The 18,109-nt window shown below is 47.7% G+C and overlaps 1 protein-coding gene across 3 annotated transcripts; it reads left to right on the top strand.

Annotated features, from left to right (window-relative positions):
* Window positions 1-46: 46 nt before the first annotated feature.
* On the top strand, window positions 47-18,109 carry LOC125972751 (secretory phospholipase A2 receptor-like). 3 transcript variants are annotated; one of them, XM_068651434.1, is made up of 50 exons: window positions 47-247; window positions 4,221-4,429; window positions 4,499-4,608; window positions 4,745-4,866; window positions 4,927-4,983; window positions 5,063-5,218; window positions 5,309-5,385; window positions 5,672-5,792; window positions 5,859-5,909; window positions 5,980-6,147; window positions 6,269-6,385; window positions 6,449-6,565; window positions 7,417-7,628; window positions 7,702-7,811; window positions 8,016-8,131; window positions 8,197-8,253; window positions 8,333-8,488; window positions 8,564-8,652; window positions 9,070-9,193; window positions 9,272-9,322; window positions 9,406-9,573; window positions 9,708-9,824; window positions 9,901-10,020; window positions 10,253-10,461; window positions 10,535-10,644; window positions 10,819-10,940; window positions 11,009-11,065; window positions 11,145-11,300; window positions 11,391-11,482; window positions 11,848-11,968; window positions 12,049-12,090; window positions 12,170-12,340; window positions 13,369-13,488; window positions 13,573-13,695; window positions 13,755-13,784; window positions 13,864-14,007; window positions 14,097-14,246; window positions 14,495-14,614; window positions 14,684-14,844; window positions 14,922-15,045; window positions 15,119-15,173; window positions 15,249-15,315; window positions 15,500-15,633; window positions 15,704-15,747; window positions 15,820-15,993; window positions 16,070-16,215; window positions 16,287-16,445; window positions 16,629-16,714; window positions 16,784-16,961; window positions 17,472-18,109. In XM_068651434.1, the coding sequence occupies exons 2-50, from the start codon at window positions 4,283-4,285 to the stop codon at window positions 17,625-17,627; spliced, it is 5,814 nt and encodes a 1,937-aa protein (XP_068507535.1). In that variant the 5' UTR covers window positions 47-247; window positions 4,221-4,282; the 3' UTR covers window positions 17,628-18,109. The 3 variants fall into 3 exon arrangements, with proteins under 3 accessions (XP_068507535.1, XP_049582673.1, XP_068507534.1); XM_049726716.2 differs by lacking the exon at window positions 47-247 and adding an exon at window positions 1,488-1,680; XM_068651433.1 differs by lacking the exon at window positions 47-247 and adding an exon at window positions 1,729-1,774.

The raw sequence follows: 18,109 nt of genomic DNA, 5'->3' as shown, positions 1-18,109 counted from the left end.
ATGTTAATGTGCTTTTACGTTCTTTCAGGGAAACTTGCATGCAAAAAAAATAAATAAAAAATCCTTAGTGTCCAGCACGACATGCAAATCACTGACTGAATGCATGAGGCTGCACGTGAGGCTGTGCCCACTGGCCGAGATTGAAATTTAGGAGTCCCTCAATCGGTTGGCGTGATAACCCTGCTGTGATCAAAACCTGTGGTGGTGAGATGGCACTTTCATGTCACGGAGAAACTTGCTTGTCAGGGTAAAAATGCTTTCAATGCCTTTTTTCCACATCACCCTACCCTTTTCGCAACGCCTGCATATATGCGCCACTTAATAAAGTATGAATGAGGTGCGTACAGCTCTACTGAAGTGCTCTCTTTGTCTTCCTGCAGCTGTCTAGGTCCTCTGTTTAAATGAGACCCCAACATTGTGTGTGTGCGCGCGCGTGTATGTGCTTGTGTTACAAGTACAAGGATGTGGCTCAATGGCATCATCATGTTGTTCCATTTACCTCCACAGGAGGAAACAGGGCAATCAGAATCCCTCTGTGCGTGTGTGTAAGCGTGTGTGTGTTTGTGTGTCTGTATGTGTCATACTGCCACCCCTGCAGTATTTCAGCCCACCAGGGATGATGGATGGGTGATGACTAATCAATCTCTACCCTATCTACTCTAGCTCCTTTCCTCACATCTTTCTGCCATATTCTTTGCTTTCTACTTCCTTCCAATCTTGTGTCTTTGGTTCTCTGCTCTTGATCTAATTTTTACCGTCCATTAATTCCCACCCTTTTTTGAATAGATAGTCTCTAGTCCCCACTAAAGTGTCCCTCATGTACCTTTCATTTCATTCAAAGAAGTACTGCAGTAATTTCCAAAGGTGATTTCTCTCTAGATTGTATTTTTATCATACACAAGTATTACACTATAAAGGACGTCCCCCGAGCGAGCATCCACCTTTCACGCGTTTAATTAAACAAGTAAATGAATCATGAGTTTCGTTCGTATTGCTTATTTTATAAATTGGTCTGTGAGTGAGCCATCCTACATTTCTGCAGAACAGAGTGGCTGAGGGTAGCTGAAGATTCAGATCCACTTTCAAGCAACTAAACTCTATCGTGGAGATCCAGTCATGTAGAAACACCAAGACCTTCCACGGGTGCATTACCTTTGCTATTAAGCTAAGGGCAAAAGATAAGCAGAGCTGCATTGACATGTTTGATAGACAGATGGATGGTGGAGTGTATTCAATTTGTGTGCATGTGCCAAATAGACACAGTGTCGTGTACGATGCAACATGGCGTTACTTTGGCTCTGATCCAAACCCAACTCGGAGGTTTGTTAGCAGCCGTAAGTGACAAAACTTGTGTCCCCCAATTTTATTCCCCATTATTTATTTGCGTTCTTTTTTATTGCGAGTGAAAGGCGTCTACGATGTCACGTCCACTCTCGCCTGGTCAAAGGCGTGCAAACGTGTTAGGAGCTTTTGTGACGTCACGTGCTGGCCGACGTCCTAGTGGTATCAAAACACGCAAGCCTTTTGTGACTGGTATAGTCCGTCCATCATTTGCTTTGGAGTCGAATTGTTGACTGCAAACTATTTGCGTGGAATCTCCTCTCCCGTGAGCGATGACAAACCCACTGGCCGCGCGCCTTGTGCGTATTCTTGCGTTGAGCGCCGCGTGGACTTCGTCAAGTGAGTAATTTGCGATCTCGGAGTTGGATTGGTACGGATGAGGATTAGGGCCGGTGAAGGAAAAAAAGGGGGGTGACAGGATTCTGACTTTAAAGTGAGAATTCTTTGACTTTTGACTTTAAAAAGTATGCCTCATCAGTCCTGAATGCAAAGGATCTAAAGCAGGGGTTTCAAACTCATTTTTTCCGCGGGCCGCATTGTATTCATAGCTTCTTTCAGAGGGCCATTATGACTGTCACCCCAAATAAATGTATGAGCAACTCATATACGCCAAAAGCTACGAAACAAACGGACAAATAGCTCGTTTTCAAATCAGGTGAGTAAAAACTGGTCAAATATTTAAAAAAAAGAAAGATATTGAAAGTAAAGACAATTTGCAATTCTAGTAATGACACAAATTCGATGCACAATTTGTCTTTGCGGGCCACATAAAATGATGTTTGACACCTGTGATCTAAAGTTAGAACCTTTAGATCCTTTGCGTTCAGGAATGATGAATAAACTATAATAGAATAAAAATTAAGTGACCAATGACTAACTTAAAGGTCTTCTGGTTGATTTTGAACTTATTTCTTGTTTAACGAGCAATCGACGTCACCGGCCAATCCATTATGACAAAGTAAAAACTACGTCACCACTTTGGCTTCGATCTACCTCGCAGGTTTGGGCCCGGATCGAAGCCCAAAATGATGACATCTTTATTTCGAACATATTTAAAACAGAAAGTGACAAATAAAGCAAATGACATTTTAAAGTGCCAAATTTAAGTCCATGAAAAAAAATAAAATAAAGTAGATTGCTCGAAAAAGAGTAGGAGGAAGCAGAGCTCGACCCGCTCTACTGCCCGAGCCACGGCCACAATACCGCATCGGGGATCGGCAACCCGCGGCTCCGGAGCCACATGCGGCTCTAGCATCTAGCGGCTCCCTGGAGCTTTTGCAAAAGTCAATGTAAATGGAAAAAACATGTTTTAGTTGTTGGTTATTTTAAATGTTTTTTAAATGGTAATCATGACACATTGTCATGCTGTAAAAATGGATGTAGTTGTAAATATATTAAAAATACCAAATTTCAGAATGGCGCAAAAATGCGGAGGCGAGTTGTAAACAAACAGGTACGTGAGTGTCGGGCCATGGATTCAAAAGGCAAAAAGAGTAGAACTCCTGATGAGAACAGAGGCTTTAAGAAAGAATGGACTGAATTATTTGCTTTCATTGCCAATGCTGAAGCATTTGCCTGCGTGTTTGATATGCAATGAGACGTTGTCAAATAACAAGAGGTGGAATTTGGAGTGACAATTTCAGCTAAAGCATGCTAAATTTGCCGCCGATCACCCAGTTGGAACTGTGAGGAAAGGTGCAATTGCAGTGACGGTGGAGAGATTTGAGGACCGAAAAACCAGTTTCAAGAAGTGGATTGCATCTCCAAACTACTGCTGCAAGTTTTGTTGCAGCCCAGGAGATAATAAAGCGCGGAAAATCGATAGCGAGCACGTGAAGGATTCATTCATTAAAATATCAAGAGTGCCTATTTTCGGACAGTAAGGGAAAGGGTCATTAAAATGGCAAACAATATCACCGATCGGCAAATCAAGGACATTAATTCAGCTCCAGCTTTCTCAATTGCCTGTGAAGAGTCGTGTGACGTGACAGATATCGAACAGACAGCTCTCCAATGCAGGTACGTGAACTCTATCGTACATCAATAGTTCCCTGGTGCCTAATTATCTCCAGGATGCGCTGCAGGGAAAACAGACATGGAATCAGGAATGTTCATTTTGTATTTGTAGTATACTTAATTATTTTAATGGTAGGCATACAGCTTATTTATTGACAGTCTATGTTGCCTTCTAAAAGGCTTTTAGATTTTTGCGATTCCGGATAGTTATGTTATTGTTTTTTTTTTGGGGGGGGTATGGCTCTTTGAACATTTTGGGTTGCCGACCCCTGGGGTAAAGGAATAAAAAAAGTGACTTGCAAGAAAACCAAGTTTGGTTACTCCACAAGGGGATCTTTTCAAGAACAACTTGATAGCACGTTCTCCCATTTTATTGCTGTCGCTAACAAAGGAGCCACATCAGGTTCTCAGCGAGCAGTACAGAAATCCTCCACACGAGGGCGTATTTGCTAATGTCTTTTGTGGGCTAGGTGTACAATTTAGTGCCATTGTGAGTAAGTGGTGAGCTCATAGTCGCAAGCTGCCTGCCACATTGTCGATGCAAGCAAAACTCCACCCCAAACGACTTAATCTCAAGCTTTTTTTCTCTATTTTACCGTTATCCTTTTGAGAGCTGATCCATTTTCATTTTCGTCACTGACAGTGAGGTGTGTTAAGTGTGTTGTTTGCTTTTGAATGTCATTTAGGACTTTAATACAAATCTGAAAAAATAACACAGGATGTCATTGTAAGTGCAAATGGAGAAACATGCACTGGAATGAATGCTGCATTGAAGCATTTGGTGAAACAAATCCCGATACAAATGCCATGACAAGACAGTTATGCCAGTACGTCCGTCATACAAGTCTCAAATGTGTCCTCAGCTGATCCGGGCTTAGCGTGTGAGAAAGACTGGCTCCCTTTCGGCTCCTGTTGCTACAAGAAGATGGAGACCCCCAACGGTTGGCTGGGGGCTCGGCACGACTGCGTCTGGGAGGGCGGCGACCTGGTCTCCATCGTCTCGTCGGACGAGGAAGCCTTTGTGAAGAAGGAAATGGGCAAGAACCCCTTCTGGATCGGACTCTCCAATCTGGTGAGACGGAAGCGGCAGCAGCTGATTCTCTACTGGTACGCAATTGACAAGCGGGATTGGTCTCTGCAGAATTGCAACGAGGCTTGGTGTCAGTATGACAAGGAGCAAAAGGAGCTGACTTGGTCCGATGTCCGCGTGACGGCGAGCTACTCCAACTGGGACAACCGTCAGGTTGGAAGGTAAGAAGGTCACGTGTTGAATGTTAGGCAAGGATTTGGGGCCCCTTTCCATAATGGATGGCCGTGTGACGGTGACAATTTTTCATCAGAAAGCAAGAAAAATTACTGAGATGCTTTTCACAACTTTTCCCGACAGCTCCGACGTCGAGTCCTGCGCGTTCGTCAACCAAGGCGAGAACACCGACCGTCAGCTAGGGAAGTGGCGACACGGCTCGTGCGGATCCTCGTTGCCATACATGTGCGAGCGCTCGCCAGACGGTAAGCCCGCATGAATTGTCATGGCAAAAGGGACATTTCAATTGTGTGGTCTTTCTGCAGACTGCCCGGAGGGCCGACAGTGTTCCTTAAAAGACTTTGGTTACGATCGAGTGGAGAGTGAGTGGCTGCCACGCTTGTTTTTACTCCTGAACCATCCTGCAGTGCTTTTCTAATCCAAGTTTGTTTGTGGCTTCAGCTTCCTCCTGCGACCCCGGCGAATTCCTGTTCAACGTTTCTTGCTATCATTACACTCGGAATACTTACTTTTGGAATGAAGCTGAGAACTTCTGCAAGACACGCAAAAGTCATCTGCCCAGTGTCCACTCAGAGGACGAAATCAAATTCTTGTCAAGTGAGCGCCAAGACAAACCGACGATTCCATGATCATCCCGCATTGCTCACCAGCATCTTTGTAACTTGCGCTTGTTCTGCTTTTCTCAAGGTCACTTAAGAAACCATCACTGTTCTTGGGTGGGACTCAGGGACAACGCAAAAAAGTTCACTGACGGAACATCTACCGTAAGTGAAATGTTGAGTTACCTAAAACGTTGTCATTTGTCCAGAATGACATAAAAGTGAGATACAAAGTGTCATTTAAGCAGGAAATGAACATTTTCTTGAACAAAAACAAAAAAAGTCAAACTTTATCCGGAATGGCCGCAATGTTACGAGAAGAGCTGCAAAGAAATGTTTTCCAGAAAATCAGCTGGTTTTCGATGTTCGATGGCAATTAGAATTGGAATTGAAAGAGCAAAAAAAAAAAGGAAAAGCTTTCATGCACTCCAAACCTCTGTCATGTGTGCAGGCCGACACCCCAGGATTGCAATTACTAGACGATACAGAGTGCATTGGTGTTGTTTACAGTGACGCACTTCTTCATCCATACGGCTGCACCGATAACGGTTTTCTAACCATCTGCCAAAAAGGTCTGAAAGTCACGACGACTCTCTTTGCCCTTTCACGCGCGCGCTCATACTTGATCCCACTTGCAGCCAAGGTTCGAGAGGCTGTTACCGCTCATTCGTCGTCAATATTCAGGCCAGGTGGGCGTCACATCCGCGGTCGCGCTCTTGTCGCCAGTTGGCCCTCAAGTGATACGGCTCTCGCTTGCAGGCTGGAGCAAAAAGTGCGGCAGGTGGATGGACAACCCATCCAACGACTTCTGCTACCTGATGAGCCGCAACCATGCCGCGACCTGGCAGAAGGCGCGAGAAAAATGCGTCGACCACGGAGGCGACCTGCTCAGCATTGCCGACGACACTGAACAGAACTTCATACGAGGTAAGGACACGACGGAGGCTCGAACAGTTCATGCCGCATGAACTCCAGAATGAACAACGCCGCTACACACGCACCTGTACAACGTTCGAACTCTTGATCGTTGTTTAACTTTGATCCAAAGCTATGTACGGCACTGTCGTGACCAGTCCCACTCTGTGGTTGGGCGCCAATGCCAATATCACTGAAGGCAGCAAGTGGACTGATGGATCCCCGTTGACTTACAAAAACCTGACAGCAGGTCGGTCTATAATCCGTCAAATGTTTGTTGGCTTAGCGCTTAGCATCTGTCGTCTCCTTCCAGATAATGCCTTTGACGCCGCTGGCGGACGCTGTCTTTACTTTGTCACCCACAACGGTGGCTGGAAATTTCACCATTGCCAACAAAACAGCAGCTACATCTGCAAGAGAAGAGGAAGAGGTAACGTGACGCTTGGCCGATTCGCACTGATGTTGTCAAACGCTAAGATTTGAGAAGGCTTCTGAAGTCCTCTCGATGAAATGTACCAGCGTGCTTCTCTTTGTGAGCGTGTCAACTGTCAAGTCATGGAGCTAACGCAATCGGCAAAACTGGAATGAAGACTGCAGCTGGTCTGAATTTCTTGTTTTCCACGACAATCTGTAGCAAAAAAAACCCGACAAATTGTATTCGCCGGTCAGCGTGTCTTTGTGTTTTTTTACATTGAGTCGCTACCCTAAACGGTCACAAACCAAACCACTCATTGTTAAAAGTCTGATCCCAGACAGCCGATATATAATTTCTTTCCCCGAGATGGTCCCAAACAAGACTGCTTGATGGTTAAATTTGGATGGGACCCAGCAGACCCGATTCTATTTTCTACCCACGTCCGGAGGCCCAAACAGATAAGTGCTATATATAGATATTTTAAAAAAAAAAGAAGGTGGCTCTGTGGCGCACTGGTTAGCACGTCTGCCTCACAGTTAGGAGGGTGCCAGTTCAATTCCACATCCGATTTCTCCCCGAGCCCGCTTGGGTTTCCTCTGGGCACTTTGGTTTCCTCCCATTTTCCAAAAACATGCTTGACGGGCCGATTGAGTAGTCTAAATTGCCCCTAGTGCGAGTGCAGATGGTTGTTTGTCTCTGTGATTGGCTGGCAACCGGTTCAGGGTGTCCCCCGCCTACTGCCCGATGACCGCTGGGACAGGCTCCAGCACACCCGCGATCCCCGTGGGGACAAAGTGGTACAGAAAATGGATGGATGGATGCATATTATTATATAATAAAAAACAATTCCCCAAATGTTTCCTCAGTCGATCAGAAGTCATGTGATATGGCCGACGGCTGGCTCCCTTTCGGCTTCAGTTGCTACAAGAAGATGGCGACCCCCAACGGTTGGCTGGGGGCTCGGCAAGACTGCGTCTGGGAGGGCGGCGACCTGGTCTCCATCGCCTCGTCGGACGAGGAAGCCTTTGTGAAGAAGGAAATGGGCAAGAACCCCTTCTGGATCGGACTCTCCAATCTGGTGAGACGGAAGCGCAAGCAGTTGATTCTCTACTGGTACGCACGCGATTGACAAGCGGGATTGGTTTCTGCAGAATTGCGACGAGGCTTGGTGTCGGTATGACAAGGAGCAAAAGATGATGACTTGGTCCAATGTCCGCGTGATGGCGACCTACTCCAACTGGGACTCGCGTCAGGTTGGAAGGTAAAAAAGTCCCGTCTTGATGTCCTTTCACTGTCTGGTGAGGTTTTGGGGCCCCTTTCCAAATTGGGAAAGAGCACCGTGATGAGGAGGAAAAAAAGGCCTTTAGTCAATTTTTCATCAGATAGCAAGAAAAAATAGATGCTTTTCACGACTTCTGATAGCAAGAAAAAATACTCAGATGCTTTTCACGACTTCTCCCGACAGCGCCGACGTAGAGTCCTGCGCATACGTCAACCAAGGCGCGTGGACTGAGCCAGGAAAGTGGCGACACGGCTCGTGCAGATCCTCGTTGGCGTTCATGTGCGAGCGCTCCTTGCTCGGTAAGCCTGCTCAGGAGTTGTCATGTCGATAGGGACGTATCTATTGTGGTGTGGTCTTTCTGCAGAATGCCCGGAGGGCCGGCCGTGTTCCTTGAAAGACTTTGGTTACCTTCGAGTGGAGAGTGAGTGGCTGCCACGCTTGTTTTTACTCTTGCACCATTCCGCCGTGCTTTTCTAATCCAAGCTTGTTTGTGGCTTCAGCTTCCTCCTGCGGCCCTGGCGAATTCCTGTTTGACGATTCTTGCTATCGTTTTGAGGAGACGAAGAAGGTGCAGAGGGCCGCCGAGAGGTTTTGCAAAGGACGCAAAGGTCACCTGGCCAGCGTCCTCTCAACGGAGGAAGGCAATTTCTTGGCAGGTCAGTAACTGCCAAGAAACATCCGACAAGCGGTTGCTCTTTTTGTGCTGAAGCGCTTGATCTGCTTTCCTCAAGCGCACATGCGAGATGCAGGAAGATCTCAGCCTTTTGTGGGACTGAAGAAGAAGAAAAACAACGTTCAGTGGATTGACGGAGAATCTTCAGTAAGCAAAAAATTCACTGCGCTCTAAAAAAGTTGGCATTTGCCTCTACCCGAAGGCAAAAGAATGGAATTGAATAGATAAATGCTTTATATGTATGTAAGCTGGAACGTTTGAGGAGCAAACTTGCCATTTCTCCTTTCGAATGATATTAAAATGAACAAGAAAACTTGAATGAGATTTAAAAAAAAAAAAAAAGGAATCCGTCTTGTAGGATAAAGTGCAGAATTTGACGGCAATCCGGAGAAATAAACAGGATGACATGACGAAACTGGTTCGGGTTTGCGGTTTTCACCGAAACGCTCAAAGTTGTGATTTTACCAAAAGAAAGTTGAAATGCTACAACACGGGATGGAAAAACTCATTCAACCAAGCGCAACACAAAACGGGCTCAAGTGGCGTCCGCCGTATCGTCCGCAGGACTACGTCACAAAGTTGGTGGGAAAAAAGTCTACAGGACTCAAAGAGTGCTTTGCTCTGTCAGCTTCTGGACAATTTGATGAGTGGTCCTGCGCTGAAAAGCTGCCATCTATCTGCAAAAAAGGTCCGCAAGTCACCACAGCTCACTTTGCCCTTTAACCTGGCATTGCTCTCATATATGATCCCCCTTGCGTTCTTGCAGCCAAGGTCCAAGGGGCTCTACCTGTTTTGCCGTCATCAACATGGGGACCAGGTGGGCGCCCCACCCTGCAGCCGACACGTGGTCGGTCGGTCGGTCGCCACTTTGCCCTCAAGTGACACGGCTCTCGCTTGCAGGCTGGAGCAAAAAGTGCGGCTGGTGGATGGACAACCCGTCCGACGACTTCTGCTACCTGATCAACCACAACCGTGCCAAGACCTGGCAGGAGGCGCGAGATGACTGCGTCGGCCTCGGAGGCGACCTGCTCAGCATCACCCACTCTCATGAGCAGACCTTCATACAAGGTAAACTGCCCGGAGGACACGATAGCGGCTCGCACCGTTTATGCCCCGTGGACTCCAGAAGGAACAATGCTGCTGCTACACACGCACCTGTACGATGTTCAAACTCTTGGTCGTTGTTTAACTTTGATCCAAAGGTCTGTACGCCCGTCCTCTGAGCAGTCCCACGCTGTGGTTGGGCGCCAACGCCAATATCACTCACGGCATCGAGTGGATTGACGGATCCATGTCCACTTACAAAAACCTGAACACAGGTCGGCCTATAACTTGGGGAAAGTTTGTCGGCGACAAAACGGACGAGAGCTTAGCATTTTTGTCGTCTCCTTCCAGGCATCGCCGGAGAAGGCCCCGGTGGAAACTGCCTTTCCTTGCTCACTGCCGACGGCCGCTGGGCAAGAGCCGACTGTGAGGAGAAGCGCAGCAGCTACATCTGCAAGAGAAGAGGAAGAGGCATGATTTGACCTTGATCTTATGCTTAGAGTTGCGTCATCGGATACAAAGTATTATTAAGGAAGGCCTTTTCCAAAGTCCTTTGATTCTCGGTGCCGCAGTTGACACGATTGGTAAACAACTCACTGGAGTTTCGTTTCCACAACATGCTGACAAGACAGTCATGCCATTACGTGCGGATAATTCTATATTTCTGCCATTCTAAATAACGGCATAATAATGGTGTCCTCAGCCATTCCTAAATCAGCGTGTGAGAAGGGGTGGAGTCTTCACCAGTCCAGTTGCTACAAGAAGATGGAGACCCCCAACGGTTGGCTGGGGGCTCGGCACAACTGCTTCTGGGAGGGCGGCGACTTGGTCTCCATCACCTCGTCGGACGAGGAAGCCTTTGTGAAGAAGGAAATGGGCAAGAACCCCTTCTGGATCGGACTCTCCAATCTGGTGAGACGGACGCGCAAGCAGTTGATTCTCTACTGGTACGCACGCGACTGACAAGCGGGATCGGTCTCCGCAGAATTGCGACGAGGCTTGGTGTCGGTATGACAAGGAGCAAAAGGAGCTGACTTGGTCAGATGTCCGCGTGATGGCGGGCTACTCCAACTGGGACTCGCGTCAGGTTGGAAGGTAAGAAGGTCGTGTCTTGAATGTTAGGCAAGGTTTTGGGCCCCCTTTCCAAAATGAGAAAGAGCACACGTGACGAGGGGGGGGGGAGAAAAAAAAAGGCTTGTTGAAAGAGAGCAAGAAAAGAACCTCCTGTTATCCTGTTTGTAAGATGCTTTTCACGACTTCTCCCGACAGCTCCGACGTAGAGTCCTGCGTGTACGTCAACCAAGGCTCGTGGACCGAGAGTCAGCCAGGAAAGTGGCGACAAGCCTCGTGCGGATCCTCCTTGGCCTTCATGTGCGAGCGCCCGCTGGACGGTAAGCCTGCTCAGGAGTTGTCACGGTGATGTCAAAAAGGACATTTTAATCGTGCGATCTTTCTGCAGACTGCCCGAAGGGCCGGCAGTGTTCCTTGAAAGACTTTGGTTACGATCGAGTGGAGAGTGAGTGGCTGTCATTCTTGTTTTTACTCCTGCATCGTCCCGCCGTGTTTTTCCAATCCAAGTTTGTTCGTGGCTTCAGCTTCCTCCTGCGACCCCGGCGACTTCCTGTTCGACGATTCCTGTTATCGTTTTCAGAGGATACGTAAGAATTGGGACTCGGCTGAGACATTTTGCACAGAACAGAAAGGTCACTTGGCCAGCGTCCACTCAGAGGACGAAATCAAATTCTTGGCTGGTGAGTGCCCAGACAAACCGACAATTCCATGATGATCCCGCAATGCTTCTCAGCGTCTTTGCAACTAGCACTTGTTCTGCTTTCTTCAAGCTCACGTGCGAGATGATAAAGGATATTGGCTGTTCATGGGACTCAAGAAGAACAAAGACAAGAAATTTTCCTGGAGCGACGCAACGTCTGTAGTAAGCAAAACGTCTACAGCTGTCTAAAATGTTTGTAGAATGTGATATGAGAAAGCCAAAGTTGGGTTGGTCACAATGTTGCAAGAGCAGAAAAAAAAGTTTCAAAGGGACTGGGCCACAAACACAGATTAACTTGCAGTTGTTTTAAGATAAATAAAATTGACAAGCTTGAATAAAATAAGTTATACAGATTTTTTTGTCTGGTCATATAAAAGTGCAGAATTTTACAGATGGACAGTCTAAGAACCAAATGGGAACGTTGTAGTTGTTGATGCTAAAAATGGAGTACAGTAATGAGAAAAGAAAAAAAAAATTGAGTTGCAACACCAAACGCACTCAAGTGGTATCCATCCTGTCATCCGCAGGACTACGTCACGCTGAGGGGAGAACCGTCTACAGGACGCGGTGACTGCTTTGCTCTGTCAGCTTCTGGACAATTTCATCAGTGGCCCTGCACTGAAGAGCAGCCATCTGTCTGCAAAAAAGGTCCAAAAGTCACCACAGCTCCCTTTGCCCTTTGACCTCTCACTGCTCTCTCATGATTGATCCCCCTTGCGTTCTTGCAGCCAAAATCCGAGAGGCTCGCCATGATCCGCCGACATTAAAAGGTGGGTGTCCCACCCTGCGGCTGACACGTGATTGGTCGTTGGCTAGTTGGCCCTCAAGTGACACGAGTCTTGCTTGCAGGCCGGAGTGAAAAATGCGGCTCGTGGGTGAAGAACCCCTTTAAGGACATCTGCTACCTGGTCAACCGCAACCATGCCAAGACCTGGCAGGAGGCGCGAGACGACTGCGTCCGCCTCGGAGGCGACCTGCTCAGCATCACAGACAACACGGAGCAGCAGACCATCATACAAGGTAGGCTTATGGGCTTGATCGGGACTTTTCGTTGAGAATCTTGTTATATTTGTAGAGGCTGGCGTATATGCCAAAGAAAGTGACATTTTGAAAGAACCTTTTTGCCAGTTGTCGTTCATTGCTAAAGAGAAAGAAAACGTTGTTTGTGACGTCACTTGCAGTGGTTACCAGACTGCAAGCGGTTGTCTCTCTTGACATTTTTTCTATCCGACCGGAAAAAGACAGCTCTAGGGATTGACAGATCTTGCTTTTAAAAAGCCGCCATACAAAAGACAGTACCCAAAAGAAACTAGTCATTATAGAAAAGGATTCGCTGAAAAACTTTGTTTCATTGAAGATCTTGTTCCTTCAATCTATGGAAACGATGTAAACACAGTAACGCGCGAAACTTGAGATGACACAAACATAGTCTTTCTGCTAATTTTAGACTGTGCCCTCTGTTGTCACTTCTTGTGGATGTATTTTGAGTAGTCGTATTAGCTAGTTGCATGTTTTATTCTTGGGGAACGCAAGAATGTGTTAAATGAGTTTGTAAGCTAGTATTAGCTTACTGCTTATCTTAACCGCGTTCATAAATATCGGGAGGGGATTTGTTCTGTTACGTGTTATGTATGGTTGGAAGGACAAGTCTTCTGCTGTTGACATCTTTTATTCGAGCTAAAGGTTTGCGGCGCAAGGAAACACTAGCTCTTCTAAAAACTACAAATATGTCCGACCCAGAGGGGGCGGGGTGTGTGAAGTATCTCATTTGCATTTAGAGACCGCACCAAAACTACTCAGAACACGAGTAAAAGTCAGTCTGCTTTATTGTCAATTTCTTAACATGTCAAGACACACAGAGATCGAAATTACGTTCCCACTATAGATGAGCTTGTGACGCTATGACGAGGAATTCAGACAAAAGATATGCTGTTCCACTTTATATTGACAACAACGGAATGAGTAAAATATCAAATGAATTAATAACCATGATACGTATAAGCTTAAAGACATTCACTGGTGTCATCTTATTCATGTTTGATCCAAAGGTCTGGCCTTTGGTTTTGAAAACATTTCTTCTCTGTGGTTGGCCACCAACACCACGATCACGCAAGAGGGCTGCAAGTGGACTGACGGGTCTCCCTTTCGTTACACCCACTGGACCACAGGTGGGTCCAAACGCCGTCCAATATTTGTTGCCGACGGTCTGGAGCAATGGAGAGGAGCGCTTAGCATCTGCCGTCTCCTTACAGATAGCCCTAGTAAATCCTCTGGTGAAAAGTGCCTTTTTTATAACGTTGAAAGTGAACTGGGAAAATGGGAATTTGACAGCTGCCAGATGAAGAGAAACTACATGTGCAAGAAAAGAGCCAAAGGTAAGATGTGACTCATGGCCAATTCATGTTGATGCCCATCTTTGGCTTTTGCCTCGCAGGACATAAACCGCAACCTCCACGCCATGACGGTAAGTCAGTCTCCCCGAATCCTGAAGGTTGACGTCAAAAGACGCGAGACGGAAAAAAGACACCACGGTGCGCTCGCAGGTTTTCGGAAGATCCTTGTGTGCAACCAGCAGAAGCACGTCGACCTCTTTTGTCAGAGTGAGAGTCAAAGCGTCATCCGCATCCAGTCGGCCTTCTACGGACGGAGGAGCGGCAGCCTTTGTCCAACTCAGAACGCAACCAAGGGTAAGACAGGACATAAGCGACGTCGTCCGTGGTCCGACGATACGACCGTTGCAGCCAAATAAGCTTCCACTCGGCCTTGTGACTTGCAGAGACTTGCGTGGTGCGAGGAGCCCTCCCTCACTACAGGCGGAAATGTGACAACCGTCAATATTGTCTTGCTGACCCTTTTGAGGGCGTCCGGGAGACCTGCCCTGCAGTCTCCAAGTACCTGCACTTGGTCTACAGCTGCGAACGGAAAGGTGGGCTTCACGTCTCTGTTGTCTAATGCGGTATCTCCCGACCAGAGTTGGGGTATGATGGCACATTGAATGGTCCGTCTGCTACGGACGTTGATGCGATGACTGAAAGGTTCAGGGGACCACTCACCATACAAGCTTGGCGACCATTGGCCTAGCGAATCGACGGCGCCTAACAATGCCCAAAACAATACAATACAAGGATTGCGTTATCAGAGATCGGTTGCAACATGATTCTGGGTTGTCCTCAGTGTGTCTTGACAATTTGGTCGAGGCGGACTCAGCGTTTGAAGCCTCCTCCTCGATGAGCGACGCCAGCCCCGAGAAAGCTCAATTGAGCAAGAATTCCTGCTGGAGACCGTCACAAGATCGTACGTAGACAACCGAAAGCTACTTCGGCGCTGGCAATTTGGTGTCCTGAGCGAACTTGTGTCCTGCAGCCTCCACCAGCTGGATCCAGGTGAACCTGGGTCACGTGAGAAAGGTGACCGGGATCGTCACCCAGGGCTGTCCTCACACTGACCAAAGGTCCTGGGTCATCGACTTTGAGATGAAGACGAGTGTTGACGGCAAAAGCTGGACTGATCACCCGGACGAAAAGGTGAGCGGCCAGCCAGTCGACCTGACGCCGACCGGGCTGCCCAAACCTGCCATTACAAACGAGAGTGTTATTGCTAGTTTACCGGAGGGGGGGAGCACCGGTTTGGCTCTGCGTTTTCCGCTCAGCACGTCCGCATCCAGCCGCTGGAGGACAGCGTTGACTTCGGCCTCAGCTTTGACCTCTTGGGATGCGCACGTGACGGTAAGCGAGTCTCTCCCTCCGCTGCCGGGAAAAACATACAACCCGTCTTTTGATATCACCTTTTGTCTGACAGATACGATGACCTGTGACAGCACGTTCAACAGCCTCCACTTGACCAAGGCAATGACGTGAGTCGCACTTGTTCCGGTGTTTCCACGACGGTGGACGCCTGTCGTCAATTTGCTTGTCCTTGCCTTCTGCAGCTTCCACTGCCCGCCCAAGTGCGCCAACTCCAAACACAATGTCACCGGAACCTTGGTCTACAATAAGGTACGTACGTGATTGCTGACCCTTGGACTGGAGAGGCACTGGCTCTTGGCAGAACCTACATTTCAATTGGGATTTTCAAATGAGTTCCATTTGAAAGATGATTTCTTTTCCACACACCAATCAGAAAGTCAAATCCTCCCTATAGTGACCCGCCAGTTGAGTACTTGACTTGATGTGAGTGCAGGACTCAAGCGTCTGCAAGGCCGCTATTCACGCCGGCGTCATTCGTGACGACATCGGAGGAGACTGTATTGTGATGAAAGCCGTGGCAAAGAAGGGCTTTGCTGGCTCCGGCCAGAACGGGATCACCTCCCTCAAGTGAGTGGCCAACGTTTATGGCAAAGCACCAATAAGAGGCCCAGCTCATTGTCACATGTGCGACCTGCAGGAATGCCGACTCGACGGATCAGGCCTTCACATTTGCGGACGGAGGTGAGTTCACGGAGCATTTTTTCATGTCAAGTGCTCAACTACTGCTAACCCCGCACGGGATCTCACCTGCAGAGCTGAGATGCTTGGGAGAGTCCTGGGAGGAGTTTGCGGGCTTCTGCTACAAAGCTTTTGAGGACAAGAAGGAGTGGGCCGCTGCTCAAGCTGACTGTAAGAAATCGGGTGCCAATCTGGTGTCCATCCTTTCCGAGGTGGAGCAGACGTGGGTGAAAAATGCTTCCGCCCTCGGTGCGTACAGCGTCTTCGTAGAACGGCTATCCCCAGAACGCTGGGTGAGAGATCTTCTCGCCTTTGTCCTCTGCAGACACCAGCGACATGTGGACCGGACTGAATGACCAGAGTGTCCTCGGCATGTTTGAGTGGTCGGACCGCCACGAGGTGACCTTCACCGACTGGGCCCCGGAAGAGCCCAAACACCTGAAAAAGGACTGTGTGGCGATGTCGCAAAAGGTGCGTGGCCAATTGACCGTTTGCGAGGGCATCTGCGCGATCCGCTGAAATCCATCATGCTCATCCTTCAGGCTGGAAAATGGAAGCAGATGAGCTGCAAGATACCCAACAGCTTCATGTGCAAGATGCCCAAAACGCATTATGCAATCACCTCAGAGAAGGCAGAGGAGAGCCATTCTGGTGACAGCGTACTCTTGCACAGAAGCAAGCTCGCCAAGTCAGCGAATGCAGTGAGCTGATTTTATACTCTCTCTCTCTCTCTCTCTCTCTCTGCATCCCACATTTCTGGACAGGTTCAAAAGACAGTTGTAATGATTTCCACACAATCTCGTTTCAGTGTCAGATCTTAGCATTCGCATTCGATTTCTACTCAAGATGTTTTGGCCCGTTATGTTTTGATTACATGTTTGCAGCTTGGATCAATTATCAAACTGAAGGGAGGTCTCCGTGTGACCAACGCCATCACCATCACAGGACGAGCAAATAAACTGGCAGATTGGTACGAGGACCCCACAAGCCCCCCGCACCCACTCCCACACGAACACACAGTTGTACATCTGCGTTGCAGGTTTAAAGTCGGCCTGTTTGTGCCTGACGACAACGACAACGACGACAAGGCGGTCGCGCTGCTCCTCAAGTTGAACTTTGTAACCAAGAAGATTTGGCTGAACTCCAGAGTGAACACAACTTGGAACAAAATAGAGGAGCATCCCACTCAAAGCTCTGGACCCGGACAAGAAGTCAAGGTGACGTGAATCGCACCGTATTTCTGAACACACCCGCCTTACAGTTTCGTGGTTTCCAAACCTCCGTGCGGAATTTTCCTTACCTTTGATTGGTGCCGGAAAGTTAATTGTATCCAATTGTCGCTCCGTTCTTTGTTCGTATGTACAAGGCGTATTCATACAACTGTGGCTGTCAAAACCTATTCCGTCTTGTAGAACCTCCCTAAACATACTTCAATCTTAAACAACACTTGAGTGTTTCTATGGGAAGCGGCCATTTACTGGTTGAAGAGCACCTAGCCCCTAGCGAGTAAAGGTTGGAGTGATTTACTTTCCCAAACTACAAAAAGTATGGAATGGAAATGTCACATTCAAAAGAAAGTGCAGGAACCATCCTACCACTCGAGATGCTGCTCAGAAATGTCCGCAAGAGCATGAATTGTCTTCGGAAGACTTGCTCGCAAGTCCCGAAAATGGCAACGTGAACGTCACATGACTGGATTTTTTTCATGGTGTCCTGTTGTCGCTCAGGTTGTCATCAAGTGCGCCGACGATCACTTCCAGATCACAATCAACGGCGTCGACAAGGTGACGTACAAATACCGAGAGACCGATCTACAAAGCATCACGCAGATGAACGTGTGGGGTCTCGTGTCCATCAAGGAGATCAAGCAAAGCTCCGCTTAGACCAGCCTGCGCTAAAATGTGAGGACTGGCACAGCCTTTTCAACGAGCCTTAGATGGTTTGTGGAATAATTGTACAAAAGTAACCACTTTATAGTTTAATATTTAAGTCTAATTGGCTATGAGAATAAGCCAAACTTGCATGCTTTTATTTTCTCTTTTTGATTGCCTTTGTGCATCCTTGGCTTCGTGTTTATTGCATTGAAATGCGCAGTATTTGTAGTTAAGATAGTTTTCCTGGCCCGATCAAGAGATCATTTTGACTGATTGGATGATGAGTAGTGATAAGAGAATGTAGTGTCTTGAGAAACTGCGTGTGAAGGCACAGAAGCTGGATGAAAACTTGGGAATTGGGGAATGCTAGCGAATGATGTGAAAAGGCGAGAAATAATGACAAGCGAGAAAAACGGTAAGCGAGAAAAAAATGGTGTGCGAGAACGGTCAAAAAACAAAGCAGGAAAATACTAAGCGAAAATAAATGTAAG

The sequence above is a fragment of the Syngnathus scovelli genome, chromosome 7, assembly GCF_024217435.2.
Source record: "Syngnathus scovelli strain Florida chromosome 7, RoL_Ssco_1.2, whole genome shotgun sequence".
NCBI lineage: Eukaryota > Metazoa > Chordata > Actinopteri > Syngnathiformes > Syngnathidae > Syngnathus > Syngnathus scovelli.
Note: the sequence above shows the minus strand (reverse complement) of the source record. Positions and strands in the feature narration are given on the sequence as shown.

Excerpts from the sequence above, each read along its gene's own strand:
- LOC125972751 (XM_049726716.2), top strand. The coding sequence starts at position 1,614 with ATGACAAACCCACTGGCCGCGCGCCTTGTGCGTATTCTTGCGTTGAGC. Across the intron at positions 1,681-4,220 it reads CGCCGCGTGGACTTCGTCAA|CTGATCCGGGCTTAGCGTGT; the intron begins GTGAGTAATTTG and ends ATGTGTCCTCAG. Across the intron at positions 16,962-17,471 it reads GACCCGGACAAGAAGTCAAG|GTTGTCATCAAGTGCGCCGA; the intron begins GTGACGTGAATC and ends GTTGTCGCTCAG.